Source organism: Botryllus schlosseri, chromosome 13 (genome assembly GCF_051294905.1).
Source record: "Botryllus schlosseri isolate E-star chromosome 13, Bs_hap1, whole genome shotgun sequence".
In the NCBI taxonomy this organism is placed as follows: domain Eukaryota; kingdom Metazoa; phylum Chordata; class Ascidiacea; order Stolidobranchia; family Styelidae; genus Botryllus; species Botryllus schlosseri.
The window spans coordinates 1,540,862-1,562,078 of record NC_137248.1 but is presented as its reverse complement, the minus strand read 5'-3'; the positions used below and the strand labels follow the sequence as shown (position 1 = coordinate 1,562,078).

Here is a 21,217-nt window from a genome sequence, read left to right as displayed (position 1 = left end):
ACTTCGAATTATCCGTTTTTGACGTTACTTCTGTTGTGTTGACTGGAAAAAGGGCATCATTTTGATTTACTCCCGAACTATCCGTCGCGCTGTATTTTTCGTTGTGTCTTGCCGACTCGATCTGGCGTTCGCTGCGCCGGGAGTAGAGTTTTTGATCGCGTTTTAATACTATAAAAAAGCGGGCATTTAAGCGTCTTCCGAGGACACTTTCAAATTATTGAAAAAAGATTACAAACAATCTTTAAATGACATATGGTAACCCTTAACATAGTAGGCTATATTTGTTCACATTACCTGAGTCGATAAACCAGAAAAATTTCAGATTTACAAATTAGATCAAAATTAAAGTCAGTGTTTTCCAAATTGGACTAGCAAAAACTCAAAATTAGAATAATACAACAACAAAAATAAAGTCCAATTCATTTCAAATAAGATCTCATTCTCATAAGGACTATATAACGGCCACTTACACCATGTTACGCTCGTCTCTTGCTATACAATTCTGTAGCATTTACAGAAAAACCAGAAATTAAAGTTAGCTTACTGGCATTTCACTCTAATTCTACATCAGTTATCAAAGTCTGCCCAGACCTATAGCCCATACTGAGGTAGAAAGATTATTGAAGTTAGATCATGAACCCACATTGAGCGATAGAAAATATCACCGTGACGACTTTGATCTGCGTGAAATCTCCGCTAATCAAATAATCCTGCATTTCACCGATTAGCTCTGTGCTTCGTCGTGACCAATGACCATTATTGACCAATGACCATAGGTAGTGATCCAATCTTCTTTGTGTGTCTCAAAATTCAAAATATATAAGTAGTGACTCCTGCTGGCTTCTAACCAGCGTGAATGGGTAATATTGCGACGAACTGCAGCCAAATCATTGTGCAGAAAACTGAGCACTGAAACACTGTCGAAACTGGCTAACTCACAAACGTTAGAATTCGATAGTTATTTTATTGCCTAAATATAATCGCCAGCTTTGGTGGGCATAGATGTGAAACTTTTGCTTTTCATTCAGTAGTATGCAATTGTGCATGCCTCTCTATACATCGCCTAGGCCAAGGTGGGTGTCTGATTCAGACTACTCCAAGTCGCTTCGACACCTTCCAATCGTTTCATTGTATCGCATTTTTGTGGTGTATTGAACTGATAAAAATTGCCAATAAAACCAATGAAACGAGGCCGTTGCTTATACCCTAAACACTGTGTCCTTGCAAATTCCATGTTCATCGCGTAAATGCGTAGACCTATACATGCCATATCGCCGACGATCAAGAGACGGGATAACTTTTTTATGCTGTTATTGTGATCGCCATATATGGCAGGAAAGCTTCACTGCCTTCGGCAAAATTCGCTCAACTTATCTGTTCTCCTAAAAACCAAGAAGGCGTGAAACATCCAAATATCTACACCTTTCACTGTTTCGTCCGCCGTCGAGATATTTGCTCTTCGCCATGCTCGCTTAACCAAGAAGCTCACAAAATATATCGTATTATTGTTGAAAGATATGTTTTATAGGCTTTTTGCCACGTTCGCAGCGGCATGCTTGAGTAATAGTGCTGTGTTTAAATCATTACGACGTGTTAGATGCTGAAACCAGACGATTCGATTTTCATTGAACTGCAGAGTTTAGTTGTCAATGTTAATCCTGAACATTTCAGGCCTATGTTTCATCAGAGTAGCATGAACGAAATCTGCAGACGTTTCAATGTATAGGCTATACTACCAATGCATGTAAATAAATGTTGCTATTCTGGATGGGGGCATATTTGTCTGTATTTGACTTCACGTAAGCTAGTTTTACCGCTGGATAGTGTATTTGTGTACCACATCAGGCAATATAGGCTATCCCACTTCATTTTAATAACAATTTTATCAAATCATTACACGACAACATTGCGATATGGGGATGCAGGTATTTCAATTTGAATGTGGATATGTTCGACGACTGTCGGATAGCTGGCGATATGCTGTGTTCCACACTACAGGTCCGGCATACTTGATAGAGCGATGTATTCCGTCCTGATCATATTACAGTGGTTCTTCGAGGACGCGCGTGTGTAGTAGGCTAGTTATGCGCTTTTGACTCCGGTGTGAAGCAGTCGTTGAAATAAGAGGGACTGCATGTTACCACAATGGAACTGATACACAAACTTGTCAATTTCTAGCTTCCTCCTGTCTTCTATGTTTAGAACACCGAATCTTTTGAGTAGGGATTTATCAGTTGCACATCCAGGCCCACTTGGGGCCTTATGGCAATGATATGGAGAATCCGATGTTGTAGTTTTTGCAGTGGGTCTATTTTTTCGATCAGTAATAATTTCTGAAGAGGAGATACTTCAATTTGCAATTGCATAATATATTCATGTTAAAATAAACCTGTATATTTTCGGCTGACACTATTCGGGGGTAATTTTTAGCAACTAATTTCGAATTGAAGAGAATGTTGTATATCAACACGGATGTTTCTAAATAATCTGCTGTACGCGGATACACTTCGTTTCTAGTAGACCAGAGAGCTTTGCCTATGCCCAGACATACGAATCAAAGTTGTTTATGTAAACAATTTTGGTCAATCCTATAAATACCACAAGAATTACAATTAAAAGGACGTCATATTTTGAGATAACATTTTTGATACACCATGTTCTTTCCAATTCTCTACTAGATGCTGATAACTAACCCTGACGAATGTCATCCGAAAATGCTGTGCTATATTCGGGTTCATTTCACTACGAAAATACTATTCAATCGTATATTAAAAGGAAGGAATACACCTTTCAATGGTCACCATTTATTATCAATCCTTGGTTAGTTGGTTACGCTAGCGATTTTATTTCGAATATTTTAACTATTGCCGCGCTGTTTGATCCGCACGGTAGCTTGATAAGCAGAATCAATGTGTCGCAGACCTAGAAAGGTTACATTTCGCGCACAGTAATGCGCGAAATATGCGATTCGACGTACTTTTGCGCCGAAGCGTGAAAAGAAACCGGCCGATGACGCACCGGGGAAGCCCCGACTCTAACGGCCTTTTTCGCGTCGGGATCCGCCCTTCTTCGTTTTTTTGTGACCGTATTTGTCCTCGGCTTGCACAGGTTTCGGTTAAATTTTGCTCGGATACATTGCCAGTATTATTTTCACTTCGTTCTATCCCGGTTGCGAGCGCGTCGAAGATTAACGATGGAAGTTATCAAGAAAAAGATCCAAACCTTGAAGGACGAATTAGCTAACAAGAAAGGCGAACTGTCCGATTTAGAAGCGGCTGTAGAAAAAGTCGCGGATCGCGCGGAAATAGCGGAAAAAAACGAGAAAGACGCAGAACTTGAACTTGCTGATGTAGAGGAGAAGCTAGACAAAGCGGATGAAGAACTAGCCGAGATTAAAAAGGCTCTTGCTGATGCGGAAGCGGACCACGATGAAAAAGAACGGGACCTCAAAAAATACATGTCCACAGGCGAGAGCACTGCTACTACACTGGAGCAGCAAAACTACAAGCTCCAAGAAGCTAAGGATGTGGCTGAAGAGGCTGACAGCAAGTATGAAGAAGTATACCGTAAGCTAAAACAAGCTGAGGATGACTTGGCTGAAAGTGAGGACCAGTTAGACGTGATTAACGCCCAAAATAAAGAATACGAAGAACTTTTGAATGCCGCCAATAGCGATCTCAAGTCTCTGGTGGCCAGCAAGTCGAAACTGAGCAACACGAAAGACTCGCATGAGACCACGATCGAAAAATTGACGGTGAAGCTTGAAGAGATGGAAAAAGAGATTGCGCTTAAATCTAAAGAGGCCAAGCAGACGGAGGACGACACGGCAGATCTCGAAGAACAGTTGGACGCTAAGAGACAGGAATACCTAGATGTATGTAATGCGTATGACGAAATGCTCAAAGAACTGAACGACATCTGAAGATTCCCACCACAGAAGATATAGTAACTCTGCGACTCATGATTCAATATTTCTATTCATAGTGAGATATATTGTTAACCGGCTAAATGAGTACACCACCACCAACACGTTGCCTCCTCTGCCAATAACGTAGAACTTTCTATCGTGTGGTACATGATCATTTCTACAAGATGCGAATTCCGGACACACCAATATTGCTTTGATTTTTGAGTAAACAGACCAATTGTCCCACCTTGTTTTTTTGTAATCAAGATTTTCTGTAATAGTGTAATGTTTATACATTACTAGATTGTATATGTCTCTATCCACCTATCATAATTATGGTATTGCAATCTGACGTGCTAGCTACATTACGGATAACTTGATGTGACGATATCATGATTAGTGCTGTATTTATTATATTCGATCTTGCCCGTCTCTTTAAGTAGTTATCTGGTATCTGTATCATATCAGCGATATTTACTCCAAATGCCCTTTGAATGATAGCAAAACTAGTCACTGCCCTGTTTAGCCCGAAATCTTCGACTTGACGCAAGTGTTTTTCAGAATTAGTGCACTTTTTTGATGCTTTGTGCCTTACCATTGTTTTTGTAATATGACAATCTGAGAATAGTACATTTTGATTTACCTGCACCACGGACATTCCACTTGTAAACATATTGCCAAAAATCGAGCTAATTTGGTATTGTTGAATTTAAGATAGTGTCTTCATGATATACACACGAGGGTTCTTCCGATGAAATGTTTTAGAAACAACCAAAAATAGTATTAATATTCCATAGATTTATTACACGTTTGTGCGATATTTGCACAGGACTGTCTCCATTATTTGTGTGGCACAGTATTTAATGCAATTTGTTCCAAGACATTTACCCCACTTGTAATGTATTGTGTGGAAATATTGCAACAAAGACTATCGAATGATGTTCATGTTCAATACTTGAATGATTTGATATGTGCAAAGCATTCCAGTTATTGAAAGAGAATGTATTATTGAAACCATCTTATGGAAATGGATTTTTTCTTGCCTGAAAATGAGTGTTAATATTCATTGTGCTATATACCTATGATTACATACATTTGATGCATTATCGTCATGTACGTAATGGTATAAATGAATGATTTTTGGCATAAAAGAGACAACTTTTGAAGCCTTTTTATTACGCCCTGTGAATCATGGTGGTTTTGCTCTTTAAAAACTGAATCATAATTACTTTTATTTCAGAATTTCATTAAAAACGTATATATACCTCTAAATTGAACCGTATTCGCGATGGAAGGCGTAAAGAGAAAAATTCAAGACCTCAAAAGTGCTCTGGAGGACGAGGAAGAAAAAATCGAATCTCAGAAACTGTTGTTGAAAGATTACGAGTCGAAAGCGGATGAATCCGAGAACCGTGTTCGCGAATATGAGCGTAAAATCGATTTGACGAGCGACAAATTAGATGCTACCCAAGATAAAATCGACGAATTGGCCAAGTTACTTGAGAAAGTTGAGTTGGACCGTGATACAAAAGAAAAAGAATTGCTGCAATACATGAATACAGAAGAAACGGTAGCCACTACACTAGAGCAACAGAATTACGAATTGAAAGAAGCAAAAGATATCGCGGAACAGGCAGACACGAAATACGTGGAAGTCGTACGTAAGCTGCAAGTCACTGAAAAAGATTTGGATAAAATTGACGATCGTCTGGAGGAAGCGAAGCAAAGAAAAGACGAATTAGAGGCATCTCTAGAGGAGGTACAGAGTCAAATTGCCAGCCAACGTCTCACCGAGAACGAATTGACCGAGATCGAAGATCAACATCTTGAGCAGGTCACCTTGCTGAGTGCTCGATGTCAAGAGGCGGAGATCCTCCTTGCATCTACCGAGCACGAGCTGAATACCATAACGCGAACCTACGACCAAACTGCTTCCGAGTTGGACGTCGTAACCAAGAAGATCGAGGACAAGCAAGAGGAATACAAAGTATTGGAGCAGGAATTGGGCGATATGTAGATATGTTACGCTGTCGAAAACCTGCCTGCGCTTTTAGTGTTGCTCTTTTATATCAAATGTTCACCTGGTGGTAGCTCCCGTTTCGATGATTATAAGTAGGGCTGAGCAAAATCGAGTGCCTGAGGGATTCGATTCTGAATCGAGTATTAAGCTTTTGAGTCAGGCATTCGGGCTTCGTAACAGTTGGTACCTTTTGTGGGACGACAAAGATTACAATGACAGATTTAGATCATAATTTGATATTTTTTCAACCATACCTAGTTCATTGCACTTTGTGACGGTGCCGTGGGTTGATCACGACTCCACAGATATGTCATTTCCACCAACGAGCATTGTACTGCATGGTTTGTGTGCTGCGCAACTAATCAAGGTTTCCCACTAAACTCGCATCGTTAGAATTAATACTCTATTCAGATTTGAATACTAGAATGATTTTGCCCAGCCCTATTTATCACTCGCAGTGGTAATTATCATGGCGATCTCTTACGCTAATCTGAAATCCCCCTCATTTTCCTTTTGAGTTACAAAAGTAAAAATCAACCACATTACACAATACATTACTATATAATACTGGCGTGCACGATGAACTGCACAGTGTTAAAAGAACTAAACCATTGAGACAAGATTTTGATGACAAATTAAAATGATTATCATGAGTAATGACTGCAATATTTCAGTGCACATTCTGCAATAGGAGTTGGGTGTGTGTATTGACCTCCGCCAAAGTCTTGAGAGTAGCTCAATGAACCCCTGTCCTGGAGGCTTCATGACTTGCTTGGCAGTGCTAGCTAGCTATGACAAGCCATGTTTCCAAGACCCAGCAAGAAGTAGCTGTTTCCACCTTACACAAAGGCATTGATGGATGAGCATACTAAAAGAGCAGCTAATCCCCGACATTCTGGTGATAAGATTGATTCTCAGTTTAACACATGTTTTAATGAAATCTCATATAGTTGATTTTGAGTATCAAAGTTATCAGACTGTTCATTTTTTCACGGCCCGCTACATTGCCCCATACATTAGCGATGTCAAATGTTATCAAGTATTTAGAAAATTATCTCTCAAGCGCACACTATTGCAATCTGTAGCAAATCTTTATTATTGTGCTGTACATTTCTTATATTACGTTTTTCGGGATTAATGCGCGTATCTGCCACATTATCACAGGTCCAAACGTTGCGACCAAGATTTTATCAAGTGTAAATATCATTCGTGTAAGTCGAGAAAATGTAGGTTTCCTTACGGTGACAGTATTAACGACTGAGAAATGGATGTTACGATTTTCTTTCGTCTTCTTGTTATGTATGGTATGAATGTTATGTGTCCCCCTTTGTGTTGACTTGGTTTCGTATGTGTGCATTCCAATGTTTCACGCCGCACTGCCATTATTTACAACTAAGATTCGTGATGGGTGCAATTGACTATTGCATTGTTAGCGATGATTCCAAGTCAAAATTCAAATGTTTTTATATCATATTCAAGGTATTTGTCACCCGGGGACCCACGTCATAGTACACATTTTGATATAATACACACTACCTATACGTTTGCGTGCCTGAAATCACGTTTATGTGCCTTTGAACGCAGACACGATGCCACCGATCAAAAATGAGTGTTATTGTCTATTCTGTAGCTTTTACTCTTTTGTCTTCCTTGTATTTGTGGGGCTCAATCATATAAGTAACGAGATATTGTTTCTTTCCGCCTGAAATCATTTATCAGAAATTGATTATATACAGATCGTGTTTGCTGCGTATATGTTAAGATTGCATTGCCGATGCCAGTTGTCTGTATTGATTACGCACGGGGTATTGACCTTGCCATTAAATATGTGATGAAATTTTTAGATCTTGTATTACTCTTACCGTACTTAACTGTGGATTTGCCGCGAGATGGAACAAATCAAAAGAAAGATCCAGACTTTGAAAGACGAATTGGCCGATAAAGAAGATGAAATCGAAGATTTGAAGCGAAAACTTAAAGAATCCGATGAAAGATGCGATAACGCTGAAAATGAATTCCGCTCGTGCGAACGGAAACTGCAATTGACAGACGAGAAGTACGATACGTTAGAAGAGAATTTCTTGTCCATGAAAGAGCGCGTCACTTTTTTGGAGGCCGAGAGCGAGGATAGAGAAAGAGAGCTTCGAAAGTATAGAAACGCGGAAGAATCTACAGCGGAAGCCTACGAACAGCAGCAGTACGATCTGAAGGAGCTGGCCGAAAGCGCGAAGGAAGCCGATTCCCTATACGAACAAGTCAGTCGCAAGCTTAAAATCGCGGAAGATGAATTAGCTACCGCTGAAGATAAGTTGGATGATGCAAAAGTGCAGAACCGCGAATTGGAAGAGCTGCTCACCGTAACTACCAACGATTTGAAAGCGTTACAAGCGAAAGAGCTACAAATGGACGACGAAATCGACAAGCAAGATTGCAGAGTTCGCGAGCTGGAGGAGAAAGTGCGTCATCTGACGGACGAGCTCGATCAAAAGACGGCGCACGCTACCACGCTCGAGCGGCAGATCGATCAGTTGGAGGATGACTTGGAATCGGCACGTGATGCCTACCAGAAAGTAAAGGTGGAATTGGAAAATACTCTGGCCGAATTGGGGGAGATTTAGGAAAACGTGCGAGAGTACGTTAGAGTTTGTGTGGGACGCAGCTGTTGCGTCTGGGAGTTCGGGATCATTTTGCTATCATTTTTTTTTGAAAAAACAACAACAATATAAGGACGGGTAAAATTTTGAGTGACTTGAATATTGAGTTGAGTATCGATTAAATGATACGTTCATACTGAACTAAACATGAATATATTCCGCTGATACTAATCAGGGGTAATCGTCTAGTAGATATTTCAAAACAACATTGTAAATTAACAGTCTTATTGTTACATCTGACGTCGCCGTCATAAAAGTCGTTGATAAACGATGTTCTTTCGAAATTTATACTATTCGTGCTCATTTCAGTATGAATGTGTTATTCAATTTTATAGTGGAATTTTGTAGCTCCAAGAGTCGAGTATTCGTAACAGAAATAATGGCTTTAATAGTTGAAGCATTTGACGGTATCTATCTTGCGGCCACACGGTAAATGATGCCATGCCATCAAAATAGTGTTCTCTTTCCGGACCGCAACTATTTTGTGGCGCATTGCGGCCATTTTGAGGCTCGATCGCTACTTGACGGAAATGAGGTCCTGAAACCGTTTTTTTAGTTACTCGTAAATAATCGAATATCGACTCGAGTCGTTACAATTAAAGCTCGACTCAAGATTGAAGTACTGGAATCATTGTGCTCAGCCCTAATCGTGATCAAACAAGTTTCACTTCGTTTTTTTTTGCCTTAGAAAGTATATGGACCGAATTACTCGCTGCATACATCGCACTCCGAAACGTCCGATAAAAACCAGCCTTTTTTGTGATTTTGAGTGAGCTCACAGTTTATTTTGCGTTATTGTACATCTGTACGCTGCGATACCTCTGTCAAAGAGGTGGGTTATCTCTGTAATAAGGAATTGTGACTAACGACTCGTATTTATGGGCGACTCGTTGTGTTGACCCACACACTATGCTTCGCGATTCCCCTATTTTTTCCCATTCCACACACTGGTTTTACAGATTATTGAACGATATTTTTATGTTTATCATTGTGATTTGAAAATTTTCGGTATCCGTAACGTAAAGAAATGTTATTCTCGGAAGGTGGATATCTGCGTTTAATTTCAAACAACTTAATAACGATCAAATGTGTATTTTCTTCACTTTCATTCCACTCGTATAAAATATCCCGAGCCAGCACCGTTATGCATCGTAAATTCAAAGTGCTCTTACTCTCTCTCTGTGATTGTGATTCACGTCAATATCAAACATTCCCAGTTATGTTTTCATTCTTTGCTAAATCCATGAAATCGGTTTAACCCTACCGGTTATTTTGTTGCACTATTGATTACGATGGTTGTAGTAAACTCTAGGTGTGGAAATTAGCGTACTGGTTCTAATTAAAACTTCGTTCATTAACCGCATGTAATATTTACACGCCTTGAAAGTCGATAAATTTGTGTGTTTTCGATCAGTTACTCTCGATCGAGTTAATCGGGGAATATGTTTGGGAATTTACTACTTAGAGAATATTTTGCGTAATTATAACTTAGCGAATAGAATATTATTTTGATGGGTCACTGTTTATTTGTTCTCTTCTGTTTTGTTATGAAATTGTACTGCTGCATCCCTGAAAAGCCTCTGTTTCAAAAATCACTGACTGGTGTGTGTTACTTGCCTTGAAGGAAATCGATTTGACTGGTGTAGAAAGGCTGCTTTGGTTTGTAAATCTGCATTGAATTCAAGGCTCTTATTTCATTACTGTGGAGTGCTTCTCGATATCACTGGCAGAACCAGATTAAATCAACTTGTTTCTATTGAAACATTTTATCCGCTGTCGTAATCTTCATGTTGTAACACGACATCCTGACGATGCTTCAAATTTTCTTCCATGTTCCTGGTTATATTCCATCTTCAAAATTCACACGTACTGAATTATTCTGTGATGTCGATTTCTAACAATGGATTTTTCTCGGCTCTGTTGATTGTTGCATAATAAAGCCGAACGAAAAGAGTATTGCTGGTGAAATTTACGTGCAGACACGAGTTTTGTGTAGCAGTTTGGATGGTGATATCAAAATGACGAGAGAATCGTACAATGCGGTGTTTGTTTACCCTAAAAGCTTGCTCAAATGACATGATCAAGGTCTGTTGGTAACTGCTCAAAGAATAGTGATATGAGAAATCTAACGGTTCGGTTTCCTGTAGCACTTCTGTGAAACTGCGGTATATGATAACCATATACGCCGAATCGGGCATGCAGTCTTGAATCTTACCATAATAACTCACGGTCGTCTCAATGCTTCAAAATAACTTCCTGGACAGGACGTTCGCAAAAGGTCATGTCCATTGTAAGGCCATAATACCGGGGAACTAGTTGAAAGACATTCTCCTTACCTTAATCTCAAAATTTGATTTGGATAAAGGTAAGCTCTAATAAAATCTCGGAAAACGAGGCTTTAAAGTTCACTTTGCCAGCCTTAATAACCGGGTACTGCTAGTAAATCCTTTAAAACTAGATAACAGATTACAATGTGTGTTTAGGGATTATAAATACAGGTTATCCTTTATCAAAATAGCACCACAATCTTTCAATCCTGGCTCTAAGATATGTGTATCGAGCCATCATAAGTTTTGATGCCTGTATAATTTTAGTTACCGTTTTGCGTTTGATCACGATGATTCCGCCACCTTTACAGAAATTGTCATTTTTTGAGTTTCTCTATGGAAATCTCAATAAATGTGTGTGCCACTCAGTTGGAAATTACATTTTGGTAATTGTGCTGTTGCCTTATTCGTTAATGGGAACATTTCAACTGCGGTGCTCAATTCATCTTATGCTATGTATATACATGCTAACATTGTGTAATTGTGTATTTTCAAAGCTACTTAACTGGATGTCTCGTAATTTGCTTTGCATATTCTGTGGATTCAGTGCAGATATGCCGATGGAGGATGTTGATGGACGCTGAATTAGCAACCAAAGGTAAGGAAGCTTTAGTAGTTGGTAAATGCTTTTATTTACTTGGATGTACAGAACTACAATAAACAATTGAATAGTATATCCATATTGAAATAAACCCGGATATTTTCGAATGACACTCGTAAGGGTTAATCGTCAGCAACAGTAGCTCGGTAATGATTTATGTGGCATCCAACCTGTAGGGTCTCATTTTGCTATGCTAAATTTCCCTTTTCTGCTTTTGATGAGCAATCTGGACAATTGCATACCTGCATGGCCATTACATTTTAGTATTGCTAATATAAAGGTTCTTGAATACCATTAAAATTAGAATGCCATTTTGAAGTGACTTATCTCCATGATATTTCCATAATGAGGTATTTCACATGCGATAATTAGCAAAATATGCTTATTTGTACCAGGTGAAGGCAGCAGTGGGTGCATTTGGTAACTGATCAGTTCTACACCCTTGGAATTGCAGGTTTGTGCTGAACCAATCTAGAATTTTTGAATTTGCTGTACATAGTCAATTTTTTGTTTTTCATGTTCCATTATGTGTCGTTTTGCTCAAAATCTTGGCTGCATATGCTAAAATAGTTAACAGTGAGAGATATTTCACGTTAATGAACAAAAAATATATCATTACTTCAATTTTAAATGAAACATATCATTTGGCAGTTGTCATACTGGTAACTGTTTCTGAAGAGCTTCTTGGAGGTATACAGAACTCCAATATACGATTAAATAGTATATTCATATTGAAATGAACCCTAATATTTTCGGCCGACACTTGTCCGGGGTATAATCGCGAGCAACTAGTAGACAATTGAAAAGAACATTGTATACCAACAATGGTAACTGTTTCTATTCAAAATAAGTATCGGTGTGGGATAAAATACGTTAAATACCAGTTTGATTGCCTAAAATTCATTATAATTGTTGACTTGTATTACTGATTACACAGCGTATCGCTATATATGGCATTTCTTCAACATTCTTTGTGTAAAAAGCACTGCGTGTCATACCCGGGTTGTCTAGGAATGCGAGGAATTCTGTGTAAAGCTGCTCAAGAGTTTATACGTCATTCAATAAAAAGCTTTGTTTGAACCATGCTTGACTAACGCTTGACTAACCAACTATGGTGAAACGAAATCACCGACTAACCGGTATTATGACCAAGTCGTGTATAGTTTGTGTGCTTGGCCTGAAATCTTTTACACATTTCCACACTTGAGGAATTAGGCCCAACTGTTACACAGCATTAAAAGATCCTACGGTATTAACAAAACATGATGTTCAGTCAAAATCAACCCTCTATTTGCCGAGTTTCACGTATGTTTGCTTTAACTGAACTGGAATTTAGAATGTTTAATAAGTCCACGGTTATCCAATTGCTAACTTCATCGTGTATTTGTTGTCTGATATTTCATTTTGTGTCAGCTTGCCACATTTATTTGTACACTGTCAAGCTTCCCGATATATTCCTGTCACAGATTTATGGATAATGTTGCAAAATTGCCTTAGGATAGTATATTCATATTGAAATGAACCTAGATATTTTGGGCTGACACTCGTCAGGGGTTATTGTCACAGTAGAGAATTGGAAAGAACATTGTATATCAACAATTATGGCATTTGTGTATTAAATACAATAAGTAATTTCTCCTTATACACCACCAAAATGACATGATAGTTTGGAATTCTCTAGCGGACTTGGTACAGATGCCTATTCATTGCAGAATAGCGTTAGTTTGTATAGTATAGGCCTATTCATATTGGAATAAACCCGAATATTTTCAGCTGACACTCGTCAGAGGTAATCGCCAGCACCTAATAGAGAATCGGAAAGAACATTGTACCGATATATCAAAAATTGTATTATTTGTATAATGCAGAATACATCAAATAATTTCTCCCTATGCACCACCAAAATGGCATTATAGCTTGGAAATCTCCAGTGGACTTGATACTAAGACTATTCATTGAAACCGTGGCATTTGCTTGGCATTATCTCATTAGTCGCTACATCAATAACATCCTCATTTTTCAGATCTCAAAACCATGAGTCACTTCAGCTGCTCAACATTGGTTCAGATCGAAAATTATTGCCTGGGGGAATATATTTGTCCGACTTGGATGATAATTTACAATCTTTCAGGTAAATGAACATTTGGCATCGCCGTCTGAACATGTCAAGGCGTGCAGACATATTTTTAAACTGTCACATCAATTTTATTTCAGGCTTCACTACCTACTATTATCAGCTCTCAATCCTGTTCTTAAAAATGATTGCCTGTAATTTAGATTTTCAACCTTTTTGCTCGATGAATAATCATTGACAAATGTAAGGTTTGTGATACCATTTTTGATGTATAATGTTCAGTTCAATTCTCTACTAGTTGAAGACTTGGACAACTAAAACAAATTCATCTTTTCTAAATTAAACTAGGTAGATATTAGATCAGAATTGAAATTACAGCATAGAAAAACCTCACAAATTAGATTAGAATTATAGCTCCACGATTCTTTCCAAATTCGACTAGAATTAGAGTTAAAACTACACAGTTGTTTCTGAATTCGATCAGAATTGTAGCTACGCAATTTTTCCAAATTAGATTATGAATTTGAATTACTGAATTCACGAAAATTTGGGCATTGAACGAACTTCGGGTTATACCATATCAAAGTTTAGTCTCATAAGCACGAGAATAGCAAATGTCTGTGCAGCAAGTTTGGCCCGTGTCACACTATACACTTCTCCTGTAACATTTTCTGGTAAACCAGGTATTAGAATAGAATTAAAATTAGTGCATAAAAACATTGCACTAATTAGATTAGGTTTATTTCAATATGAATATAATATTCACTGCATACTGGAGTTCTGTACATGCAAGAACCTCGTCAATGTTAGACCGGTATGCATTCTTTTGGCATATGTTTGTATGTATGGCTCTGCTGTAAAGATACTTCACATTCAACTAATATTTTGACTGAATGCCTTGATGTTCTTTGATCGATCCCACCTGCAAGACATGATGTCATAATATGAATGCGAAACACGTGCCGAGAAGTTCTGCGGCGTTATTTCCTGTGCGTAAGACAGTGGGCCGGTGTCGTTCTTAACATTTTGTCAGTGACGTGATTAAGGTTGATGACAAATATTGAATTTTTCTGCCGCATCCGAGAACTCTTGTCCTGGTGAACAAACGTTTTAAGTACGCGGCTACAATGATGGAAATTGTCTAGTTTCTATTGTCAATGCGTTTTACTAATATTTATGCTTGGCCAATTTTTGAAAGGAAATTTCTTTGAGGTACTTCCAAGATGATTTGATTGGATATATTCTTGTGAATATATCTGGATAATTACAGTTGTCTAATTTCAAACAAAAAAAAAATAGCTATAATCCTCAATCAAATCTAATTTCGAGGAGCTGAAATTTTGTAGTTGTCCAATTCTGGAATGTATCAGCTTGGACATAATAGAAGCCACTCGATTGCAATATTGATACAGCAGTAAGGAGAAAGTTGCCTTTACCTTTTCAATCATGTCATCAATAAAGCCCTATACTGGACTCAATGAATCACTTATACGCACTAAATGAAACAACATCAGTAGTGATTTATTTATTTTATCTGGTTGCGTGATACAGTTTCATAAAAATTAGGATGTGAATTCAACCTTTTGGATATGACTGTGTATGTTTGATCAAATGTGCCCTACTTGTGACTCCGTGAATCACACACTTTATATTTGAAGTGCTTCTTGGAGGTACAGAACTTCAATACACAATTGAATAGTATATTCATGTTGAAATGAACCCGAATATTTTCGGCTGACACTCGTCAGTGGTAATTGTCAGCAACTAGTAGAGAATTGGAAAAAACATTGTATGTCAACAATCTTATCACAAAATATGATGTCGCGGGCATGAAATTTAGAATAATCGGAGCAGAGAGAGCACTTACGCTCATCGTACAATGAGCCTGAAGCTTGATTCACAACAGGCAAAGGCCATAAATTCTTCCATTGGCAAACATTTATTGGTTAATCCTGTTCTTGTGAAAAATTATTGAGACAAAAGATTTTGTGCCCATCCCATTTGGGTGTTTTGAAGTCGACTTTTATCAAAATACGCCAACAAGCTTAAGCACTCATTCCGCCCTGATTGTTTGAAATTTTATGCCTGTGATGTCATATATTGTGATAAGATTGTTTATATAAGATGTTCCTTCCAATTCTCTACTAGTTGCTGGCGATTACCCCTGACAAGTGTCAACCATTAAATTGTATAATTGTGTATGTTTGAACAAATTTGTTTCACTTGGCGCCACAATAATGAATCACACACTATATATTATTATCAATATGGTTATCAGTTCAAAACAACAACATGATGATGATACTATTCAATTTGTTCGATATGACCGTGTGGTTTAGTTTCCAAAAACCTGGAATGTAACCTCAACATTTTGTATATAATTGCCTATGTTCGAACAACCGTGATATCACAGAGCATATGAATTATGTCTCATACCCTCTCGAAAATCCATATCCCTATTTGGCCCTGCGCCGTTCAAAGTTTTTATAGCTGGTTATTCATGTCGAGCATTCTATCATAACATCCTTTCACAGGAATCAGACTCTCCTCCAACAGAATATGTGATGTCATTACACTGGCGTATCAGAGGATTAAGATAGACCTAAAAATGGCGGCTTCTCTGCACTGAGGTGAGAAATTGAGAATATTTTGTGTGCAATTTTCTTGAGTGAAGATATTCTCATTTATTTCACCAATATGATGCAATTTTTTGCTAGTTCATTGCATGAATGTTAATGAAGTCTTATTATCGAATTAAACCTTGTTTAGATTATGAATAATTTCTGCAATAATATCCTTGCTTCTATTTGGCCTTGTAGGCCCTAATCACCGAAATTCAACACAGTGGTGGTCAAGGTCGTCCGCATTGCTACTCTAGTAGAAGTAATGACTTACATTTTTCTGAATTTCATGTAGAATTAGCAATTCTAGACATGTTAAAACTGCAGGGTTGTTGTAATGTCTCGAGTCGGATTTGAGTCGCAATTTTTCGTTGACTCGACTTGACTCGAGTCATCTTATTAATTATGGAATATGACTCGAGTGAGTTGCATCTGACTCGATCTCGATACTGAGCAGTAAACACTATGACTTGGACTCGAGTCTTTAGCACTTTGACTCGAATTCGACCCGCAATCCCTGAGTTGGACTTGACTCGGTGTTGAATTGTAAATTACTCGACTTTCTTGAGTTGTAATTTAAATAATGCCTAAAAAAAAACGCTTCTACGGGTTGTAATCACGTCAAATCTGTTTTGTATCGTTTTTGTAGACAACGCTACAATTTTCATGGGGTTTGAGAAAAAATTTTCAATTCTGTTTTCATAATAAATTCAAAATTCCAATAAGTATGTGTCGGCTTCTACTGGTTGAAATTGAGCCAAATTTGGTGTGCAGTGTTTTTTTTTAGGCATCGAAACAATTTAATGAGTGAATCCCCATAATCAAGAAAAAAAATTGATGTGGTGAAATTTTTTTAAATTAATTTTTATATAATAAATAGAAACTTTGTTCTCCTATAGCGATGCGGCTGCTGGTTGGAATTGAACCAAATTTGGTGTGTAGGCCTAAATTAAGTAACCTAACAATTTTATCAAGTAGCCAGTACAATTTGAGAAAAAAGTCATTTTCGAACACCCCTAATAGGCGTAGGCAGGCCTACCAGATTGTTCTTTATCTATGTGATGATAACTGAAAATGTCTTTCTAGATGACCTGACGGTGAAACTATTGACGCAATGCCGCAGCGACTACGTCATCTGCCATGTTTGAGTGCAGTCGCTGGAAATGTCGGTCATTGATTACGTGAAGAATTGATTGAATTGTGATCGCACAATATTTCCGTTTTCTAGCCGTACACAGAATAAGCGTAATAACGTCGACGGCAGGCTTGGACTTGGTGGTCGAATTTGGTTGAAAGCCGGTAGAGCGTTTTGATTAAAATTTCGAAATTTTATTGGAATTAAATTTAAATCATAGAAACCTTTCGCAAAGCACATTAGAATTACTGGCTCTAATTTTAATTCTAATCTACTTTCTCTTCTTTTTCTGAAAATTCTACAGGACAAACATATTGTGCGCGGAGCCAAGTTTGCAGTACAGACATTTTCATTCTTGGGCTTATGAATGGAACTTGTTTTGTATTGTATACTGTCTAATTCGGAATACAATACACTTTCCGAGGTTTTCCCAGTTCAGTAATTCTAATCTGATTTAGTACAGGTGAAAACTTTCTAGTTGCCCTAACTCTTGTCAATGGGTACCGCTTTAATTGCCAATGTTTTGATATTAATCTCCTTGTGTTCGGATAGTACAACACATTCTTTGTCATTGAATATCTATGAGAAATTGTCGCTATAGGACGTCATCTCATATCTGAACAGTGATTGAACAGTGCGATGGTATGTTATCTCCGCGGAATGTTTGCTTGGTAGTGGAAATTGTTTATCGTTGATGCCATCAATTTCCCGAGGCCATCGTTTGTGAAACCGAGTACCAGAAAACGTGCGTATGTTTGATGACCCTTGCGTCTATCTCGTGGTGATGTCATAATCCGGCGAGAAGAGCTGTTACCAGAGATGGTCTGTAATGAAATACTGGCATATTTTAGGAATACTCGATGGATTTCGTCTATACTTGCAATTCTAGTTATGCAGACATTTGCCATTCTCGTGCTCATAAGGTTGAAAATTAGTGATACCGTTGGTTCTTCGAAATTTTTCATAGTGCGGCGAGGTATACAAAAGGTCACGGACCCCTATCGGATACACCCTAAGGCAGGGGTGGGCAAACTACGGCCCGCGGGCCGCATGCGGCCCGCAACGCCGTTCTGTGCGGCCCGCGAGAGTCTAAAGAAACTTATTAAAAATATTGATAAGATGCGTACTAAAAATCGAATTAATGCAGGGACTTGATTCAACTTTTTCTTAGTATATTTCACCATGATAATTCTAAGGAAGGGGGTCTCAACCTGGGGGAATGGTGCCCCTTGGGGTCATGAAAGCATCTGAAGGGGATCGCGAAGCTGAGCTCAACTGAAAATTTTTTCGCGCTTCGCGCGATTTCCCACCAATTCCTAGTTAGTGCTCTGTATTTAGTATGAATTTCATATTTAAAAATCTCTCATCAATAGTCGTAACCTCCTATGCCACCAAACAATCCGTTAGGTTTGCTATAGCATCCTGATTTTGTGATATGACGATAAGGGGGCGCGAAATCTACACATATAGTAGAAGCGTGTTTGAAGCTAACATGGTTACGATGCTGTCAGTATTGTGTATCCTGGAACTGAACCCAAAGCGGAATTAATAAATCTATGAGCTGATCACTGCTCACAGATTTAAATTTCAATCCTGTTCTAAGAATCGGGACAACAGACTTTCATCTCTATAGTTTTGACAAATTGGTTATTGAGGTCGACCAGCCTATGAAATCTCGCCATTGTTTCTGGCTCGTGTACGATATCATCATAGCAATGTTTGGTTTGTTTCAAATAAGCATATATATTATCTCCATGTCCTCACTATATAATCAAATACCAGCAATATTGCGTTTTGGTTTATGATCCCAATTTTATATAGTGCGGCCCGCGAATGGATTCAGATGTTGAATGCGGCCCGCGAGCTCAAAAGTTTGCCCACCCCTGCCCTAAGGCGATATCTGCCGGGTAATACAACTTGTGGTTGCGTGGTACTCATTGTCGATTCCAAGTCAATCTCGGCGTTGTATTAGCTTACTTCACCAACCGCGGGTTGCTAGTAATCTGCGCGTGAATATGAATATTGACCAATGCACCGTTTCTTCGATTTCATAAGACGACAGAATGTCACAGTCACATCTCTGCCAATGCAGAACTGAATCACAGCCATTAATATCATGCATCCGCTCGTGCTGCCGTCATGCGTTCACAGTATCATAGTCTCTTATGACAGCGGATACGTTTTGTGATCGTAAACCAATTACCGTTTCGTTTCACGGAGGTGGTCAGTGACGGTGTGCTTATACGTTTCTTGAGTGGTCAAAGAGGTTTTTCGTACTCGCCTATTACTGAAGTGGATTTGTTTAAAAACTGCTAATCCTTCAGAGTTTTCAGTTATTAAGCAAAACTAGTCCTAGAATATAGTTAAATTTCTGCGGCCCCTGAAATCATTTACGATGTCATTACTTTCACTTAACAGTTCCGACAATATTTACTTTGTTACCTACTTGGAAATTGCTGCTTATACTTGTCATTAGTAGAAATTGACGACGTTGCTACATCCGTTGAACATTTTTTTTGACAAAACTAGACCTAGAATCATTTTTTTGCTTACTCTGAAATCACTGCCACCTATGTCGTTTCATTGATCTATTTGGATCGCTGCGGATGACGGCATGCAAGGGTGGGTGTTAATCGATACGATTCCTTCCCATATATTCATTGTAGCGCATTCTTCATGTATTATACTGATAAATATATTTCAATAACCGAATTAGGGAGAGAGAACACGGTTTTACAAGTAGCTTGCGGGCACACAACAAAAATTAGAAACATTGTCACAAGGGAAACTTACAGAAGATATGGCTTATGGTCGGTAGGTTGTGTGCTCCATCCCATACCACGTCAAATCAAACATACTTGATCGTAAAAGAGTAGGCTATATCATAACCAACGACAAAAATGACTCAAAACGCAAATGTAACAGTAACGATTGGATCACCACCCACAGCAGACAAGCGGCAGAATGGTGACTTAGGTTCAATCCCCGGTCGAGGAGATGCAAAATATCGAAAGCTGGGACAGACAAGAGACATTAGCACGCTGCATACAGGTGAATCTAAGGATCTCCCGATAAGAACGGTTAACAACTGATAAACACCATATAGGAAATAATGGGACATGCTCAGGCCTGTTTATTTTTGGATTTCTCCAAAAAGAACAAAAATAGCTTAGTTTTGGATGTTTTCAAATTTTAGTTTTGGAGAATCTCCAAAAATAAACAGGCCTGGACACGCTGCATAGGCGTACCGGGGTCACAGCGCCGTCACGCTGTAGTATTTGAAAATCGGCTTGATTATCGCAAATAAATTTTCTTCAATATCGGAGGTGAACGCCGGGGCGGTCATTTTAAGTTGCCTATCAAGACACTGATATAGGCTACTGGGGACATCAGCCAGAAAGGGTAAATTTACTGACTTCTCGCGAATGCGCCTCTTGAAGTAAGACTTGGCTTTCTGACATCCTTATCTGAAAGGGCCTAGGACAGATTTGGGCAAGCAATAATCCAGAGCGATTGCCGAGCGTCGTAGCTCAGCGGGCAGAACTCTGGCATCACAATCTGTCGGATCCTGCAGAGAAGACAAAGACAGCCTTTTAGGTCAGTGAGGTACGCCCACACTCCACATATTAAAATCCCACCGGGGATTGTTAGGAGCTGTAGCTCGGTGGCTAGAGCTACGGCCTCGCGAACCGTGTGCCTGGGCTCGAATCCCATCGCCGGCTGTCAGAGCGGGAATACGCTTTATACGTATGCGGGTGAGGTAATTTCACATATTTGAGGAAGATATTCCTTGCAGGGTTCGTCAGCCGTCACATCTCAGTGGGTAACGTCCTGGCCCTGCGATTACGGGATTCGATTCACGACTGAAACAGCAGAAA

At 38.8% G+C, this 21,217-nt stretch overlaps 3 protein-coding genes across 3 annotated transcripts in view; all 3 read left to right on the top strand.

Moving 5' to 3' along the window:
- LOC145454808 (solute carrier family 15 member 2-like) overlaps nucleotides 1–21,217 on the top strand; it is a 383,011-nt gene that overhangs the window by 205,514 nt on the left and 156,280 nt on the right. The gene's annotated exons all lie outside the window — the stretch shown is intronic.
- LOC145454207 (uncharacterized) lies at nucleotides 3,034–7,772 on the top strand. Its single transcript, XM_080332218.1, has 2 exons — nucleotides 3,034–3,917; nucleotides 5,182–7,772. The coding sequence occupies exons 1-2, from the start codon at nucleotides 3,194–3,196 to the stop codon at nucleotides 5,922–5,924; spliced, it is 1,467 nt and encodes a 488-aa protein (XP_080188344.1). The 5' UTR covers nucleotides 3,034–3,193; the 3' UTR covers nucleotides 5,925–7,772.
- Nucleotides 7,809–10,537, top strand: LOC145454828 (uncharacterized). The gene has a single exon (XM_080332819.1). The coding sequence runs from the start codon at nucleotides 7,817–7,819 to the stop codon at nucleotides 8,543–8,545; it is 729 nt and encodes a 242-aa protein (XP_080188945.1). The 5' UTR covers nucleotides 7,809–7,816; the 3' UTR covers nucleotides 8,546–10,537.